Here is a 19,535-nt window from a genome sequence, read left to right on the forward strand (position 1 = left end):
GTCATTCATTCCCCCATCCTATATAATAAAACCCCTGTGTCTCTGCGTCCCTGTGTATGTGGGTCTGTGCTTTGCGCTACTGCGCAGAGACATGGAGGGGGAGTGACGTGCAGCTTGCAGGGGAGGACGGAGCCAAGGGGCGGGCATGTATACGTGGTGGGCACATGCACAGTGACAGACCTAGAGCCTGTTTTGAAACGGGCTTAGGTCAGCTAGTTTACTATACCAAGTTAAATGATGCCTTAGCACATACTCAAAATTTAATAAGAGGTTCGGGCATGTGAAGTGGGCTCTCCTCATGCCCACTGCTCCCCCCTTTCTACTATGTCCCCCTCCATTAGTGTGCACCGAGGGGGGCCCTTGTCCAAAAAAATTGCTATGGGTCCCAGTGAGTTGTAGCTATGCTGACTGACATGCTGATAATCTCAAATTGACGAAAACTGTATGTTAATTTTATAGAAATGTATACAGTTTGGAATTGGTCAAAATCAATAGCTATTGCCTTTCATAAAATTTGCAACAACTTTAAATTATTAGCATTTCATTGACCATCACACTTGATTGTATGAGTTGTGATATCACAGAGGCTCAGCAGATGCTGGACTTTACGGATCAACGTGTTGTTTTCTACACTCCGTACACTGGTTTTGTTTTTTTACATAGTGTGTGATAGTCTGTTGGACCAGGAAGTCTTCGTTCACTGTAGGTGTTGCGTTTCTGCTGCCACAGGGAACTGTTAACGCGCAGGTTTTGCGGTAATGCAGATGCCGCACGCCGTTATACCACAGCGCACCCACCACACTGCATTACAAAGCGATCGTAATGCTCACTGCAACGCACCACTGTGAACATGGCCTAAAAGATAAATGGTTAATGTTTTTCATTTCATGAAATTCCGTGTCCTATGAGGCTAAGTTCACAGTGGGGTGTCGTGGTGTGATGTAATGGAAGAATTTTAACATGCAATATTGTACTGCAATAGTAAGTCTACAATAGTAAGTCTATGCAACGTTTTTAGAGTGTATCTGGTACAATGTGATCCCACAGACTGCGGTATCCCAGTGCATTACCACATAACGTGCGTTAAGAGTGCCAGTGAAGCATACTTTTCATTGACTTTATGCTTAATTGTATGTTACAAACATGCTACATGCATATGTGTGCTGTTCATAGTCAGACATTTAATGATGTGTAAAAGCTAGGATTTGGTGTCCTGTGGCTGGAAAGTACCTGTACAGTATGTACAAAAAACGATTTGGGCACTTGTCCAAAGCTTCAGACTTGCTTAATTGGCAGTATGTAAATTCAACAGGTCATGGCAGGTTAGCACAACATGCTGTGGGAAAAAAGCGTGAGAAGAGTGTGAGTGGGGAGAGACAGACCGGCTTAACAACTGTTTGGCGTCCTTTGCGATGCTTCCTCATGTGCTTGTCAATGTAACAGCTATTGTGGGCCTGACACTGACATAGATCAAGGGTAATACCAAGTAACCTGGTAGCAGTAAACAGTGGGCAGAGCTGAAAGCTACTACCACTGAGATGACCAGAGATGAGATTACACTGACTGGATTATCCTCTAATCTCAGAAGTTTGAGGCCAGGGGCCCACTACAGATCACCAATCGCTTTAGCAAACATTTGCTGCACTGATCTCCAGCATAATCTGTACGACGATTGGAAGCGATGTACACTCTACTGCTGGCATTGCTTTGAGGAGCCCCAGGTAAGTGAAACTTCCCATTTCCCCTCCCCAGGCTTAGGGTTCTACTGGAACACACCGTCAACTTTTGATTGACCAATCACTGACTGTTTCCACCTCCATGTTTTATGTGGGTTTACCTGTTCTGAAATTCAGGCTGATGACTGGACTCTGGCACCTGCTCCCCCATTGCACCTTACAGTAAATGTAAACAGCTAGCAATAAAAGAACTATCATAAAACTAACCCTAAGGTCATAAGAACAATAAACTCAGCTTTTTAAACACCAATAATCTATACTACTATGTACAGTAAATAAACACACACGCACAACATTAGGGATGGCCAATGTCTATACAGTAAGATACTAATCACTAGGAATGGTGAATGAGATGCAAAGAATTCCAGGTTCATCCAAACTTTTGTGCTACTTTTATGCAATTTTACCCAGCTTGAAAATGGACCAATGTCACAGTATTAGCATTTTATTGGTTTGTTTTCATGTTACTTAAATTTGCATATTAATTGACAATAACTCAAAATGATTTGTTTAATTTCTACTAATTACTGGGTGCTGGTGTAGATATTATGCTTATTGTATGCAACTTAATAGACCAATCAGATGCAGTATTTGCTGCATTTTGATTGGACCAAACTGCCTAAATTTGAATAAAATTAACTGCATCATCTCACAGTTATCAGCATCACCCCAGGAGGCATATTCAAGTGAGTACAGAAGTTAAAGGACAACTGAAGTGAGAGATGTATGGAGGCTGCCATAAAGTGGTGTAGCTAAAGAGCTATGGAACCCGGTGCAAGTTTTACATTGCCCCCCCAGGCCAAACTCTATACATAATTGATACAGTGCACCAAAACCTGCCAAGGACAACCACAGTGTCAGCGATGCGATGCAAGAAGCGGTTGGGGAACCATTTAACCTCTTGAGGACCATGGTGGTAAACCCCCCTAGTGACCAGCCTAATTTTACCATAATTGGCCACTGCAGCTTTAAGGCCAAGCTGCAGGGCCGTATACCTCTGCACACAAGTGATCAGACACACGGCTGTCCCCAGTGCAGCGCTGCTGCTGATCGCAGCGCTGCACATGTAAATACACGGCGGTTTCGCCGTCTAACAGTCTCCCGAGCGGCAATCGCCGCTCGGAGACTGAAGGCGGAGTTCAGCTCCGCCCACCAAGCGGGAGATGCGCGCGCACAGTGCGCGCGATCTCCCGTAAACTGCTGCCCCAGGACTTTCCGCCAATCGGCGTTAGCTGGTCCTGGGGCTGCCGCCGCGGCCACGCCTACTGGCGTGACGCGGGCGGCAAGCGGTTAATGATTACAACTAGAGCATCTACAGAAGTTCTTATTTATTACCAGCACAGGATGAATAGAGAGCTAATACTGTGTGGAAGGGCCCCTTTGGCCCAAGGGCCCCGGTGCGGTTGCAACTTCTGCAACGCTTTGTGATTTGAAAAGCTCTTGCTAATGTAATGCTATGGGTGTGATCCCACTTGAGCGATGTGACTTTATAAAAATCCCCCATTTGGACAGTTAAACTATTTTGACAGTCAACTGCTGTACAGGAAATGCTGTTGAAAACAAAGAAAACCCTGAGAATCCCCTTATGAATGAATGGGCTATTTCTTTAGGCATTTGGCAGTAATCTAGTGAATGTAACCTTTGAAGTAATGCGTCTAATTAATTTCAAAGGTAAGGAGAACGCTCCCTCTTGTGGCAACATTTAGTACTGCAGTTTTAAATGGAATTCCACATTTAAAAACTGAATAAATATGCAGCATTGCTGCACTAATAAATGTTACCTGTTTATTCCAATTTTCAGTCAGCTGCAAATTCACAAAACTAAGCATATACTGTGCTTTTTTTTTTTCCAGTAGGTTATCTGTATAGATGTTTCAGACACGTCTTCTTGTATGCAGAGAAGAGAAGAAACCTTGTTACTAAAAGTGGCCATATATGTGGTTGATGCCTGGCAGATTCTATCATTTTAATTAAATCTGCCAGTGATGTTACCCCTACAAGCCTGATCAATAAACTCCCAATCAATTACAAATAGTTTATCAATTACAAGTGTGAGGTAAGAAAAAAGTAATGTTCGGGCTCCATCCATTAGGCAAATGTATTTCATACTGGTCAAACAATGGTGATCTTCCATCAACAGTGTCTCACAAAAGTTATTTCTGAAGGGAGGTGTGCAAAGGAGGTGGCTATTAAACACTGTTACAGTAATTTTCATCCAATTGATGCTTGTCAATTAGAAATGCGATCAGGAATGGCTGTACTTAGCTGTGTGTTGCATCAATCAGTACAAAGATAGTAAGTACAGCAGTACACTGGATCTCATTCAGGGGTAACAATGGTCCCTATGACCCCTGCCACTGTGGGGAAGCCTACTCCTCCCTCCATGTCCATCGGCTTAGTGCTTACCCTTATGTGCTGCTTCCCCAGGTCGGTCCACTACGATACTTATCACACTGTACAGCATACTGTCAATTACATGACCTGCATCAGGAACTGAGCAGAGACTCTCTGCACAGCGCAGCTGCAGTGCAAAGTGGAGTGGACAACTCTGCAAATTAACAGTGAAGATAGGCATGGAACTGAGCAGTATGAAGACAGTGCTCGGAGAGGGAGATTTGGTACTGAGCATTCTTGCTACGGGTGTTCCTGAACACACATTATTGGTAGGAGTGTGTGTGTGTGGGGGGGGGGGGGGGGTTGAATCAATGAGAACGGAAAGTTCTGTTGGCCATATCTGTTAATGGGGTTGAGGGGGGTGGGGGCAAGGGTGGCAGCACTTATTTGTTATGTGAGGAGGAAGTTGTGATGGTCACACATTTTGGAGGACAGGGGGAGTGGTCACACCTGTTGAGGGAGGTTGGTGATGGCCTGAAGAGGGGGCTCCAATTGGTCATGCATGATCACATTATCGATAGATTTCTTAAAGACTTGGTCGATCGGCATGGAGAATTGTTCATACACACAATTGCAACTGGTTTCTGTATTGGTTTGTAATGATTTGTGCATGCAGATTGTTATCATGACTGAACAAGAGCAGAAGATTACTTGCAAGGAAATACTGAGATCTGCACAATTGTTTTGAAAGTGAATGAGTTTATTACAAGTGAGCAATATGTACTGTACATATAAAAAATATAGCCAACACACGGTGCACCAGAATCAACCCTAACTAACTAAATACAGCAAACATATCCAAATATATAGAAGCAGAGGACTATGACATTGGCTGGGCCGTCAACTGAGGAATGGCTGGAACTTTGGCTGAGCAACTGGCAGGACCTCTGCTGGACTGGTAGGCAGGGGCTCTGCTGGCAGGCTTTAGTATAGTCTCTGAGAACAGATCTAGAGCATGAAAAATTCCAGGCTCAGAAGCATGCAAACTTGTTGGCAGCAAGGTGGAAGCGTTTAAAGTCTCTGATAATTGAGTAAAAATATGCAGTTCCTCAGGCAAATGGGAAGGAGCATGCACGATCTCTGGTAAGAGGACAGGGGTTTGCAAAGTCTTTGTTGATTAAATAGAAGGCTCTAAATCTGTGCAGGATGTCTGGGTTGCAGCCAGGCTTTGATCCTGTGCAAGATGACTGGGTTGTGAGCTTTGATCCTATGCAGAATGGCAGAGTTGCAGGATGCTGTTAGTTGATCCAGATTGCAAGGTAGACGGTACATGTTGAATTGTTGAAATTGGGAATCATTTATGCTTCTTTTTGGGTATATAATTAGTTTTTTGAGCAAGCATGAAGATCTAATGGCTGTAGGTCTAGGAATGGAAGTCTTCTGAATAACAGTAGCAGGCAAATGAAAGGTGAGGATCTCACAGTGGTTTGCAAAGAGGTCTACGGGTACTGATTACTGATACAACAAAGTCCTTGGAATGGGTTGCTTTGGGCAACGTATATATGAAGGAAACTGGCCATGGTTAGAGTTATAGAAAGGGTCAACACAAGAAGGCAGAGAGTGTAAGCAAGAGGACAGGATTTCTTGCTAGGTAGCAATTTACAAAAACACAATTGCTAACTTCCAGCTAGAGCAATATCCTGCCTCTATCTGGCCAGCAGACGCCAGTCAGCCAATCAGGTGTACTGTCATACACCCTTTGCTTGCTGTACCGAATCTAGCAGGAATTACATAAATTAGCATTCAGGTGGGAGGCTTCGGTTGGACGCAATCGTGAATTGCATCGTTTACAGGGACGCCCCGTGTAGGCACATCTCCCACTTTTAAAAAAATTTTTTGCAGCTTCTAGGATGCAGTTGACAGGTGAGTGGTTAGGGAGGGGACCGTGTGGGAGTTGTGCCTACACGGGGCGTCCCTGTAAACGATGCAATTCACGATTGCGTCCAACCGAAGCCTCCCACCTGAATGCTAATTTATGTAATTCCTGCTAGATTCGGTACAGCAAGCAAAGGGTGTATGACAGTACACCTGATTGGCTGACTGGCGTCTGCTGGCCAGATAGAGGCAGGATATTGCTCTAGCTGGAAGTTAGCAATTGTGTTTTTGTGCAGTTGGCATTCAGTTTAGAGGTGGTGGGGTGAGTTCCCTGGAGGTGAGAGGTCCAGGGCTTGCCAACACTTTCCTCTAGGTGTCGCATGGTGGTTTGGGGGCCCCAGCGAGTGAGAGAGACCTGGGGCCCCTGGACTGTCATGTGGACCAGTGTTTGTGATTTTAGGTAGCAATTTAAACAGAAGCTGATTCACACTTGCATTGAAAGTCCATTATTAACCAGAGATTCAACTGCACACATGCAACTAGTTACAAACTCTTCACCCTGCTTAGTGTATAATTCAAAAACCCTTTTCTATCACTCTTCTGATAACCATAATCAATATTGATCTGTTCATTGGTAAAATGTAAATAAGCCTAATATTTGGCTGGCATGGAATGAAATAAAGAGCAAGAAAATAACGTTTTCTGCTAGGCAGATAACCACAAAGTAGTTTCTGATTTGCTTATTCTGAAATCAATTAGTGACTGGAGATACTTGGCACAGGTTTGCACAATGTTCTTATCTTTCTTAGTGTAATAACCAAAGAAACGCTTCCTGTCACACTCAAACACTTTATTCAGAGCTTCTATGTCGTCTTGATTAAATGGCTGATCAAAATGCCTTTTAGTTGATCTAGTCTGATCTTTGATTTCCAAGAGGCTACAACAAATACTGCACATCTGATACTAACAACGCTTTTTGCTGAATAAACTCCTCTATGACGTGAATTAAATACCTGATGTCCTTTCTGGAGAAACCTGAAATCTGCTGAAAACAGATATCTCTGTCATCTTCAGCTAATACACCATAGTAATAGATATCCGCCGGATTCATGTTTAAATTCATGGTAAAAAAAACAGGTGAGCCAGCAGAATTTCCATGATCTAAATTGTTAGGTAGGGTTAGATCATTATGTAAGCAGAGAAAATACTGAGTAGGGATGGCCCAGATTAGGAGAACACATGGAGAAGCTTGTGATCAGTTTGATCAGCTGACAGATTTGTAAAGGTCTTGATTTGCTGTGATGACTTCCTGGTTTAACACATGATCAGGAGCAGCAAATCATAACCTTACAAATCTCTCAGCTGATCAAACTGATCACATGCTTCTCCAGGAGTTCTCCTAAGCAGGGCCACCCCTAATACTGAGGTCTACACAATTGTTTTGAAAGTGAACAATTAATTTATTACAAGAGAGCAATATATACATATAACAAATACAGCCAACACATGGTGTACCACAATCCTTAGCATCAACACTAACCAACTAAATACAGCAAATATATTCAAAGCACAGAGCACACAAAACACAGCAGCAGGCACGAGTAGTTGGACAAGCTTAGCCCTAGGATCAAATACCAGAATATAAAAAAAAAATTATTAAAAAAAAGCAGAAAAAGGATAGGCAGGCAGAAGATTGATACCAGGGAGTCAGATAACCAGCTACAGGGATCAGGAAGCAAGGACTGAATGACCAGATTCACAAGCTGTGAGCAACAATGGTCTAGCAATCAGGCCTGGGACCCACTAGCAGCTCTTTTCTAAGTGCATGTAATTTGAAACACTCTTGCTATTGTAATGCTATGGGAAATTTTGAAAAAATCACATCCCTCAAGCAGGATCACACCCATAGCATTACATTAACAAGAGCTTTTCAAATCACCAGCGCTTAGAAAAGCTCTGCTAGTGGGTTCCAGGCTTCACTGAAGGCAAAAGCATGCCTTCCTGAACGGTGATCATGTAATGTCTTGGAATGTTCACAGAGTTCCACCTACAGTTGTGCAGAAGAATTGCATAGTTCTCTAGAATGTGAAGAGGGACATTTGCTGGTGTACAGGAAAAGTCCACACAAAAAGTTAATCAGTTCTGCCAAGAACAGGAGACTAAAGGTATAGGTCATGACCTGGGATTAGTATGGTTCCTTTAATGTCGTGGATGGGTAAAAACAATCTTCTCTTTTGACTTGAATGATCGGAGTATGACCATTAATAGGCACATTTTAAAGTACACAACCAAATTTTGATTCTTTACTGGGCAAATATCCAATACAAAATAAAAGGTTTTATGGTAAGATAAAATGCATTCATTATTATTAAAAAAAAAAACCCTGTTATAAAATGTATTTATAAGCAGAAATTCATCTTCCCATAGTATCTTGCATTACAAGCTGTTTCTTAGCACTCAGAATACCCATTGTTTGTAAGTCTGCCACTATGCTTTCAGGGGCGAGCTCCATTGGCAGAAAACCCCCCTTATCCTTTATGTTAATATCAGCTCCTCCATCCAGAAGTACAATGAGGGTATCCATACATCCTTCACAGGCCACATCATGAACTATAGACCTGCCAGTGCCTGAATCTCTGATGTTGGGGTCTGCACGATACTCCAAGAGAAGCATGGCCATCTTTGGACTGCTCTTCATCATTACCTGCATTGCAGGAGAAACAGATTGGAAGAGATATTGAGAATAACAGCTATCATTATTCTTATTATTACTATTATGCAATTGTATAGCATTGACATTTTACAAAAACAGCTAAATTGAAATGCAACCCCATCCTTCTTGGTCTGTCCTGAGTATTTGACACTGCAGACCAGTCTCTGTGCCATCAGGCACTCTGATTTTTCTTAACTATTAGGGCTCTTTCACACCAGAGCCCTTTTCCTGCGATTCAACAACAAAGTCCATAGACTTTCATTTTACCTTTCACACCCGACGCTGCATTTCGGTTTGACGCACCCAGGAGCGTCGACCCGCTGGGAGCCGTCGTTTTCCCATTGGGTTCAATTACAGCTACCACCGCTGATTGCGTTGCACCGCAGATTCCCGACAACACGCCGCAGGCTATTCAACGCGCGCAGGAGAACGGCTCCTGCACGCGTTGTTAGATGTGAAAGAGGCCTTATGGTTCTTGCTCTTTTGTTTTTCTTCCTGTCTCTATGAGACTTATACTCAGACGCGTATCTAGAGGGGTGCACATGGGGCAGCTGCTATAGGCGCCCCTTGTCACTCACCTCCAATGGGGCGCATAAATAATCAGATAATCACCCCTCCCTCCCAGCAAGGTCCGAGTCAATGCTCCGCCGCACATCCTGGCTCCTTCCCATGACGAATATTTAGCTAGCCGCGTTACCATTACGCTGGCCACACAGCTGAAGTGACGCTGACAGCCATGTGTGAAGTTAATGGAGCAGAGAGAGGGAGCTCTGGACAAGATAAGAGGATTATTTGCCTTTCCTATTCTGTCTTCTCTCTCCCTCCCAGCATGTGCTATCCACTGTCTGCCCTCTCTTTTCTAAACAGTGCAGCATATTGGTATGTTTACACATGTCCCCACCAAACGGGACTGGTGAAGAGATTCCTCCATTTCAACCTAGTCTTTCCCTCCTGTTCCTCTTTATCTGCCCCCCCCTTTTTTTTTTTATCTCTCCTGAGTTTTTACCCTCTTTTTTTTTCCCCTCTTTTGAGTCCACCCTCTACTTTCCCACACTTATCACTCTCTCCCATTCCTCTATCCCACTCTCCCCTCTCTCTGCTTCACTTTCCCTATCCTCTTTCTATCTATTGTCCCTCCCTTAAAAGGGAATTTCAAGTGAAATGAATCTGGCTAGTTTAACTTACCTAGGGCTTCTTCTGGCCCCTTGAAGTCCCTCTGTGCCCTCACTGTCATTCCACACTGCTCTGTTCAGCCGCTGTCCTGTCCTAAAGCTGGCGGAGTCCACCAGTCGCTGGCCGCGACACATGCTCTGCCCTGTGCCTCTTCAATCACGCTCCCGTGTCTGGGAGTGTTCTGCGTATGCACAGTAGCAATTTTTACTTACTAATGCTGCCAGCTGTGGGAGTGAAATGGAGAAGGCACAGGGCAGCACAGGCAGCTTTCAGAGGGGAAGAGCGGCTGATGTAGCAGCGCAGAATGACAGCAAGGGACCAGAAGGGCTTCAGAGAGCTGGAAGAGGCCACAGGAAAGTAGCTGGCGACATTACCTTCTCTTAAAAATTTTTATCTTGAGGCACCTGACTCTTTGATGCTCTACTTGTATCCAGCTATGTGCATGGTCTTGGACAATCAATGAGCGTTTTGATTTCAGTATTTATATGCAAAAGATACACAATTCTGTGTCTCAGCTCCAGGCCTTTCTACCTATCTTGGGTATCTTCTCTGAGGACTTTGTCTGTCTTGCTTGTCTATGTAAAGGTGGCCGCACACCATACAATTTTTTTAAATATCTGTTCAATTTAAGAATTGCAACCAATTTTTCTGACTGATTGTAACATTTCAAAAATAGGACCAATGTACCACACACCTATGTTCAATTTTTCCCCAATTAAGATAACAAATTTTGGAAAATCTGAGAAAATTGCTAAGGTGTGTAGATTAATAAATTGCCAAACTAACACACATCATACAATCTTTAGAAAAATTGAAGAAAAAATTCCAGCCTTTCAGATCGATAAAAAAAACTGTAAATACGATCAGATTTTTCAGTCGAATGAAAAAAAAGCTTTCGATTTTTTTCGGTGAATTTGATCATATTTATTGAATTGCTGTAAAATCAGATCATTTTATTGTATCGTGTGTGGCCACCTTTAGGTATCTTCTTTGCAGGGACAATTTTAGTAACAATGGGGCCTCTGGGCAAAATTAACCAGAGGGTCCCCCAGCAGACCTCACGACCAGAAAGCGGCATTAGTGGCCCTTTGTTGCATCCAAAATTCCCCCAAGGTCCCTGAGTCAGCTGCTGCCCCCCAAACACCTCTTAATCTAACTGTGCTCCCTGGAGAGTCTTTGGCAGAGTAGCTTCTCACCTGTGGTGGCAGGCCTGTACTACGGTAGTAGAAAGTTGCACAGAACTCTAAAGTAATCGAAGCATCTTTCTGCTAATGTTGTCTAAGCAGAGTTAAATCCTACTATTATAAACATCAGAGAAAATAAACAGATCCTGTATGGGGCTATGGAATTAAGCTTGCATAACTCTGAGGCCCAAATGCAATTAACTTTTTCTTCTGAGTTTTCGTCTAAGGTTAGGTTCACAGTGCTCAGTTTTGTTGCAGAATAATTCTGCTTGTCAACTCACAGGCTGCCCATACCAGTTTATGGGGCAGTTCACAGTGCTGCGTTGTAACTGATCACATTATTGTAACTCGCTGCTTGCAGGCTTTATCTTCACCACTGAGGGGTTTTACCCTCAGAGCACCAGAGCAATTTTCACCTTTCAGCGCTCCTTCCATTCATTCGTCTATAACTTTATCATTACTTATCACAATGAAATGAACTATATCTTGTTTTTTCAGCCACCAATTAGGCTTTCTTTAGGTGGGACATTATGCCAAGAATTATTTTATTCTAAATGTGTTTTAATGGGAAAATAGGAAAAATGTGGGAAAAAAATTATTTTTCATTTTTCGGCCATTATAGTTTTTTAAATAATGCACACTACTGTAATTAAAACCCATGAAATTTATTTGCCCTTTTGTCCCGGTTATAAAAAACGTTTACATTATGTCCCTATCGCAATGTTTGGCGCTGATATTTTATTTGGAAATAAAGGTGCATGTTTTTCAGTTTTGCGTCCATCCCTAATTACAAGCCCGTAGTTTATAAAGTAACAGTGTTCTACCCTCTTGACATAAATATTTGAAAAGTTCAGTGCCTAAGGTAACTATTTATGTATTTTTTTTTAATTGTAATTTTTTAAAAAAAAATTTAATTACAAAAAAAAAAAAAATGGGGAGTGTGGGAGGTAATGAGTTAATTTTTTGTGTAACACTAATTTATTTCTATGTAAAAAAAAGCTTAGGGTGTAGTTTTACTATTTGGCCACAAGATGGCAACAGTAACTTTGTTTATTGCGATCTGCGAGCGTCCTTCCGGACGCTCGCAGGAAGTACTAGGAGGCTGTGAGTGTTTGTTTTTTTTCACAATTATCGCGCTGCCCATCGGAGAGCAGCGGATCATTGCGGGGCTTAGATCAACGAACGGGAATGGATTTTCCCGTTCATTGATCTTCGGGCGAGCTGGCGTGTTTACTAGCGGCGGGTGGCGTGTTTACGAGCGGGAGCGCGGAAAGTACGGATTTCTCCGTCCCTGGGGGTTAAAGGATGGAAAAAGGGACGGAGAAATTCGTACAGGGGGGGGGTAAAGTGGTTAAAGTATATGTCTAGTCTCCATTGCAGTTCACACTCATAACGCATACATAATGTAACTGGCCACTGTGAATTTAGCCTAAAAGATCATTTTTCATCTCATATTTGCTGACTGACAGGCTCCCCAGATCTCCCCCAAGCTATAGTGGTCTCCCAGGGCCCCTGCAGAGCACTCACGGTACTGGAGCAAACTCACCTGTCCAGCCAGCACTTTCCATCAGTCTCTGTCCTTCCCTCTCCATCTCCGTTGCCTCCCGTTCTCTGTGACCCACTGCATTTATGTACTCAGGTGACATGCCGACAGGTCACGGAGAAGAGGCTATTGCAGAGATAGAGACAGAGGGACACAGACTGGAAGGATCAGTAGCGGGACAGGTGAGTTTGCTCCGCTTCTGGGACCACTACTGCTGAGACCTTGGGGGAGGGGGGGGGGGAATAGTCACAGGCTCTGGGCTCCAGTCAATATGCAGCCACCACTTTCCGGCCTTACCCCCTTTCCAGCAAGATCTTGTGTCTGGACCAATCAAATATTTGGATCAATTTCAGCCTGAAATCAATCAAAATTCTGATTGATCAGCCATGTTAGGGCAACGATCTCCTGCAGATTCGATCACAGTGATCAAATCTGCTAGGGAAAATTGATTATTGTATGGGCATCTTAAAATTCATGGTATTTTTCCCCTTGCTCAAAACTCTGTTAAGTGTCAAGATGAATGTAGTAAAAGCCACTATGAAACCTCTCCCCACCGGCACGTCACCCTGCCCCCACTTACCACCCCTTCCCATAACAGTGTAGCACCAGGCCCGTTTCTAGGGACGTGCGGCCGCCCTGAGCACTGAAGGAGTAGGGGCGCTGTAATGGAGGGGGAGTCAGCCGCGGGGAGGGCAGCCCGACCTATCCCTTCCTCTCCGCAGGCCGCCCTCCGTGCTCCCCCCTCCGAGTCTGACTGCAGAGTGAGCGCAGGGAAGAGCTGTATACAGACAGCAACTCACCTGCCTGCGTTCCAATCGTCGCTCACTCGCCACTGGTCTCCTCCTCTGCCTAGCCGCTTATACACACACTGCTTCCTGCAGGAAGCAGTGTGTGTATATCAGCGGCTGGGCAGAGGAGGAGACCAGTGGCGTGTGAGCGACGATTGGAACGCAGGCAGGTGAGTTGCTGTCTGTATACAGCTCTTCCCTGCGCTCACTCTGCAGTCAGACTCGGAGGGGGAAGGGCGGCCCGCGGAGACGAAGGGAGGGAGAGGTTGGGCTGCCCTGCCCGCGGCTGACTCCCCACTCCATTATGGGGGGGCGGGCGGGTACCTAACTATACTGGGGGGCAGCTACCTATCTAACCTATACTGGGGGGCACCTACCTAATCTAACCACACTGGGGGACAGCTACCTAATCTAACCTATACTGGAGGGCACCTACCTAATCTAACCTATACTGGGGGGCACCTACCTATCTAACCCATACTGGGGGGCAGCTACCTATCTAACCTATACTGGGGCAGCTACCTATCTAACCTATACTGGGGCAGCTACCAATCTAACATATACTGGGGGGCAGCTACCAATCTAACCTATACTGGGGGGCAGCTACCTATCTAATCTATACTGGGGGCACCTACCTATCTAACCTATACTGGGGGCACCTACCTATCTAACCTGTATTGGGGGCACCTACCTACCTACCTAGCTAGCCTATACTGGTGGCAACTATACTGGCTTCCTACATTGGAGGCACCTACCTATCTAACCTATACTGGGGGCACCTACCTATCTAACCTATGCTGGGGGCAACTATTCTGACTCCCTATATTAGAGGCACCCACCTAGCTAACCTGTACTAGGGGCACCTACCTATCTAACCTATACTGGAGGCACCTACCTGGCTAACCTATACTGGGGGCAACTATACTGGGGCACCTAGGCCTGACTACCTATACTGGGGGGACCTATGGCTGGCTACCTATACTGAGTGCAACTTGATCTGGCTAACCAATACTACGGGCACGTATACCTGGCTCCGTGGGGGGGCGCAATTTTTACACCCTTGCCCTGGGTGCATTTTTTTTTTTATTCTTTATTTATCCAAATATTTTAGAGAATTTGACAAAACATTTTACAATCCTTCATAAAAAAAACCCTTTTTCTCAATAAATTACAAAAACACAATGGTATCCCGCCCGAGCGGCGACTTTAGGGCTATTACAATCTTAATTCACTTAACCTGTATCCTCCTTCCCTATTAACTTTCTCTCTATTCTTTTTTAATATCTCCTAAGCCTGACCCTCCTCCACTGTACCAGTTTTTTTTATTCTGGGGTTAGGGTCTCCGTTCCCCCAATCCTATTACTTCCTTAGGGGAGGGCCATCTCTCACCCCCTTCCCCTATCTGTCCCCCTCGGATTAGATACCCTCAATTTCATAAGATCCAACACCAAGAAACAGTTAAAGAAGAATAAAGAAAAGAACTGAAAATGGTGTATTAGTACACCCACCATGTGTCAAAGTGGTATCCTACCCCTCCGTACCGTCCCTCTACTCGCCTCTACTTCCATCCTCCTCTTCCTTTTCTAATTAAATTAAAGTAAAGTCCCCTCATTTCCGTCCAAGGTCCATCCCTGGTTGGTCCTCATTCTACTTCATCTCTTCTCTCTCTATATTCCTCTGTGCACCTGAATTCTAGCCACCTATCCCATTTCGTCTCCTCTCGCCCATACAATATACTTGATAGATCCTCCATTTTTTGAGTGTGATCTATTTCCTCCATCCATTCTTTTATTGAAGGGGCTACTTGCGTTTTCCATTTCCTGCAGATTACAATCCTAGCTGCATTTATCAGGTGCATCCCCAATGAGCCTTTATATCTTCTCTTCTCTTCCCCATTTAAATGGAGTAGGTATATACTTGGGTCTCCAGAGGCCGGTATATCTGCCAATTTCTGTATTATCTGTTTTACTATGTCCCAGAAAGGAGTCAAGCCTCCACAGCTCCACATAATATGTAGTAAATCTCCCTTTTCCTGTCTACACCTCCAGCATGCTGATTCTACCCCATATATTCTATTTAATTTCTCTGGCGTGTAGTACCACCGCATGATTATTTTATATCCTGACTCTTGAATCCTTGTTGAGGTTAAGGCTGCATGACTCATTCTAATTATCCTCTTCCATTGTTGTTGTGATAGCTCTCTACCCAAGTCCTTCTCCCACCTAACTTTATATTTCTGAGTATAGTCTATTTCTTCTCCCAAACATTTATATATTCTTGCTAAAGTTCCCTTTAATTGTCCCTTATCCTCACATAGTTTCTCAAATTGTGTCAAATCCCGGGAGAGTTCCTACTTATTCCCCATAGAGAGTGCAAAATGTCTAAATTGGTTCAGACTCCAAGTGTCTACTTTCTCCACACCTAACTGAGATGCTACCTCCTCCTCATCTCTCCACTTTTGTTGCTTTATTAAGGTGTGGATCTTTAATTTCCCACCCCTCCTCCATTGGCTACAGTTCTCCTTATAATATCCCCATTGGAATTTTTTATTTCCCAGAATTGGCATCAAGAGGGAGGGATGTGGTGATATATCTTTTATTTTACGGATTTTATTCAATACTTTTAGTGTATGCTCGATCAATCGTCCCTTAATACGATGACATTCGGGTACATACGTCAACCACGGTACAGCGTCTAGAGGCCCCCCAAAAAGCTCCCTCTCCAGTGCCACCCACTGTTTATTTTCCCCATTTCTACACCAATCCACTATCCTCGTTAGGATCGCCGCCTTATAATATCTCTGGGGGTCTGGTGCCGCTAATACGCCTCTTTCTTTTGTTTGGGATAGTAAAGCAAATTTTATTCTTGCTGTCTTAGATTGCCAGATGAAATCAAGGAAAGCCCCTCGAACCCCATTCAGGAACCCTCTGGGGAGGGGGAGAGGGAGAGCCTGGAAGACATACAGCAGCCTTGGCATAATATTCATCTTTAAAACGTTGATCCTGCCAAACCAAGAAAGTCTTAACTTACCCCATTTTTCCAGATCCTTTCTAAATTTGTTCAACATTGGGATATAATTTATTTTTGCTGTCTCCACTACGTTTGTTGCTAATTTAATTCCCAGGTATTTTAATGAGTCGTGTTGCCATTTAAAAGGGAAATTTTCCCTAATGCTCTTGATCTCCTCCTTCTTCATTCCTATCGCTAGAGCTTCACACTTATCCCAATTTATTTTTAGGTTTGATAGAGTACCATATTCCCCAAAAGCCTTGAGGAGATTACGTAATGCCAACCTAGGTTTCGTTAGATAGAACAAAAGATCGTCTGCATAAGCGGCGACCTTCTGTTCCATCGAGCCTATCTTGACCCCTGATATGTCAGTGTTCTTTCGAACTGTTCTAAGGAAGGGTTCCAAGGTAAGGGCAAATATCAGGGGGGATAATGGGCACCCCTATCGAGTCCCATTTTTTATTCTAATAGGCTGGGATAATTCCCCATTTACCTTGATCCTTGCTGATAGATTTCCATACATAGCCAATATCCATGCCCTCATATTTTCCCCCAATCCAATATGTCTCAATACCACCTCAATGAATCCCCACCTGACCCTGTCGAAGGCTTTTTCGGCATCTGTGGATAATAATATCACAGGGTCAGGTGAGGATCCCACCCATTGTATTCCATCCAATGATCTAATTGTATTATCACGTGCCTCCCTCCCCTGTATGAACCCTACTTTGTCAAAATGTATCAAATCCCTCATACCAGTTGTTAATCTATTTGCCATGATTTTTGCAAAGACTTTCAAGTCAATATTTAATAGAGGTATGGGTCTATATCCCGTACAAGAGAAGGGGTCTTTCCCCTCCTTCAGGATAACAGAGACATGTGAAACCAGGGACTCCTGGCCAAATTGTCCCTTCTTTCCCTCCTTTGTGTTGGCTCTCAACCAGAAGGGTTCCAGTATATCCCTGAAGTCCTTAAAGTATTCCAATGAGAATCCGTCTGGTCCCGGGCAGTGGCGGCTCCAGCTTCAGATTTTTGGGGGTGCTCAAAGGGGGCACGAAGGCTGGCAGGCCGGGCTTGGGGGGGGGGGGGGGGGGGAATTGCCGCGGCGAAAAATTGGGCGTGGTCATGATGTCATGTGGGCGGGGCTAACTAATGTAGTTGTACCAGCTAACGTAGTTACATGGAAAAAAAAATGAAGAAAACGCACATAATGACAGGTAGCCTTTCACCAGTAAATGCACATAAGAATCAGCTTTTCAGCAGTTAATGCACGTAATGACAGACAGCGTTTCCCCATTAAATGCACATAAGAGACAGCTTTTCACCAGTTAATGCATGTAATGACAGACAGTTTCCCCATTAAATGCACATAAGAGACAGCTTTTCACCAGTTAATTCACATAATGATAGACTGCGTTTCCGCAGTAAATGCACATAAGGGACAGCTTTTCACCAGTTAATGCACATAATGACAGACTGCGTTTCCACAGTAAATGCACATAAGGGACAACTTTTCACCAGTTCATGCACATAATGACAGACAGCATTTTCCCAGTAAATGCACATAAGAGACAGCTTTTCACCAGTTAATGCACATAAGGGACAGCTTTTCACCAGTAAATGCACATAAGAGACAGCTTTTCACCAGCTAACGCACGTAATGACAGACAGCTTTTCACCAGTAAATGCACGTAATGACAGACAGCTTTTCCCCAGTAAATGCATGTAATAACAGACAGCGTTTTCCCATTAAATGCACATAAGAGACAGCTTTTCACCAGTAAATGCACGTAATGACAGACAGCGTTTCTGCAGTAAATGCACATAAGAGACAGCTTTTCGCCAGTTAATGTACGTAATGACAGACAGCGTTTCCCCAGTAAATGCATGTAATGAGAGACAGCGTTTCACCAGTTAATGCACATAATGACAGACAGCCAGTGTCCCCAATATATGTAGCCAGGCGTATAGCTGTCCCCAGTATATGTAGTCAGGCTAGTGATGGTGGGCTGGGGGCCCCAGGGCACCTCAGGCCTGGCTGGTGGTGGGCTGGAGGCCTGAGACCTGGCTGGTGGCGGTGGGCTGGGGGCCCCAGGGCAGCTCTGGCTTGCCTGGTGGTGGGCTGGAGGCCCCAGGCTCAGGCCTTGCTAGTGGTGGTAGTGGTGGGATGGGGGCCCCAGGGCAGCTCTGGCCTGCCTGGTGGTGTGCTGGAGGCCCCAGGCTCAGGCCTGGCTGGTGGTGGTGTGGGGTGGGTTGAAGAGTAGAGGGGAGACAGAGAGAGAGAGGGAGGGAGGCCCCAGGCTCAGGCCTGGCTGGTGGTGGGCTGGGTCTGGGAGCCCCAGGCTCAGGCCTGGCTGGTGGTGGTGAGGGGTGGGTTGGGTAGTAGAGGGGAGACAGAGAGAGAGAGAGGGAGGCCCCCAGCTCAGGCCTGGCTGGTGGTGGTGAGGGGTGGGTTGGGAAGTAGAGGGGAGACAGAGAGGGAGGGAGGGAGGCCCCAGGCTCAGGCCTGGCTGGTGGTGGGCTGGGTCTGGGAGCCCCAGGCTCAGGCCTGGGTGGTGAGGGGTGGGTTGGGGAGTAGAGGGGAGGCAGAGAGAGAGGGAGGCCCCAGGCTCAGGCCTGGCTGGTGGTGGTGAGGGGTGGGTTGGGGAGTAGAGGGGAGACAGAGAGAGAGGGGGAGGGAGGCTCAGTCCTAGCTGGTGGTGGGCTGGGTCTGGGAGCCTCAGGCTCAGGCCGGGCTGGTGGTGGTGAGGGGTGGGTTGGGGAGTAGAGGGGAGACAGAGAGAGAGAGGGAGGCTCAGGCCTGGCTGGTGGTGGTCTGGGTCTGGGAGCCCCAGGCTCACATGTCACATCAGCATCACATGCCGCCCCCCCCCCCCTCCCAAAAAAAAAATCATTCAAGTTGGCTGCCTACCCCACCTCGAGTCACTAGTAGTGACACAGTCTGGTCTAGTCTGGTGTGGCTGGCTGCACTGAGTCCCCGGTGCTGCTGCCACCTACAACGGCTGTTGGTTGGACGGAGCGAAAGTGGCAAGCTTCTCTCTGAAGCTGTGCGAGCCAGGCGAAGGGGAGACTGAGCGCGCTGCACACTACGTGAGTGTCACGTGACGGACGTCGTCACGTGACGTGACTCAAATTTAACTGCCCCGAATGTCCCCTCCCCTTGCGGGCTGCTCTGACTGT

General features: G+C 45.3%; 1 protein-coding gene across 1 annotated transcript in view; it reads right to left on the reverse strand.

Moving 5' to 3' along the window:
- Positions 1 to 6,246: 6,246 nt before the first annotated feature.
- Positions 6,247 to 19,535, reverse strand: part of LOC137520912 (cyclin-dependent kinase 4 inhibitor B-like) — a 55,553-nt gene continuing 42,264 nt past the window's right edge. Inside the window, exon 4 of the mRNA XM_068239538.1 lies at positions 6,247 to 8,649. Within this exon, the coding sequence (XP_068095639.1) occupies positions 8,359 to 8,649 (291 nt within the window). The 3' untranslated portion in view covers positions 6,247 to 8,358. The remainder of the gene's footprint in view (positions 8,650 to 19,535) is intronic.

The sequence above is a fragment of the Hyperolius riggenbachi genome, chromosome 1 (assembly GCF_040937935.1).
Source record: "Hyperolius riggenbachi isolate aHypRig1 chromosome 1, aHypRig1.pri, whole genome shotgun sequence".
Taxonomy (NCBI): domain Eukaryota; kingdom Metazoa; phylum Chordata; class Amphibia; order Anura; family Hyperoliidae; genus Hyperolius; species Hyperolius riggenbachi.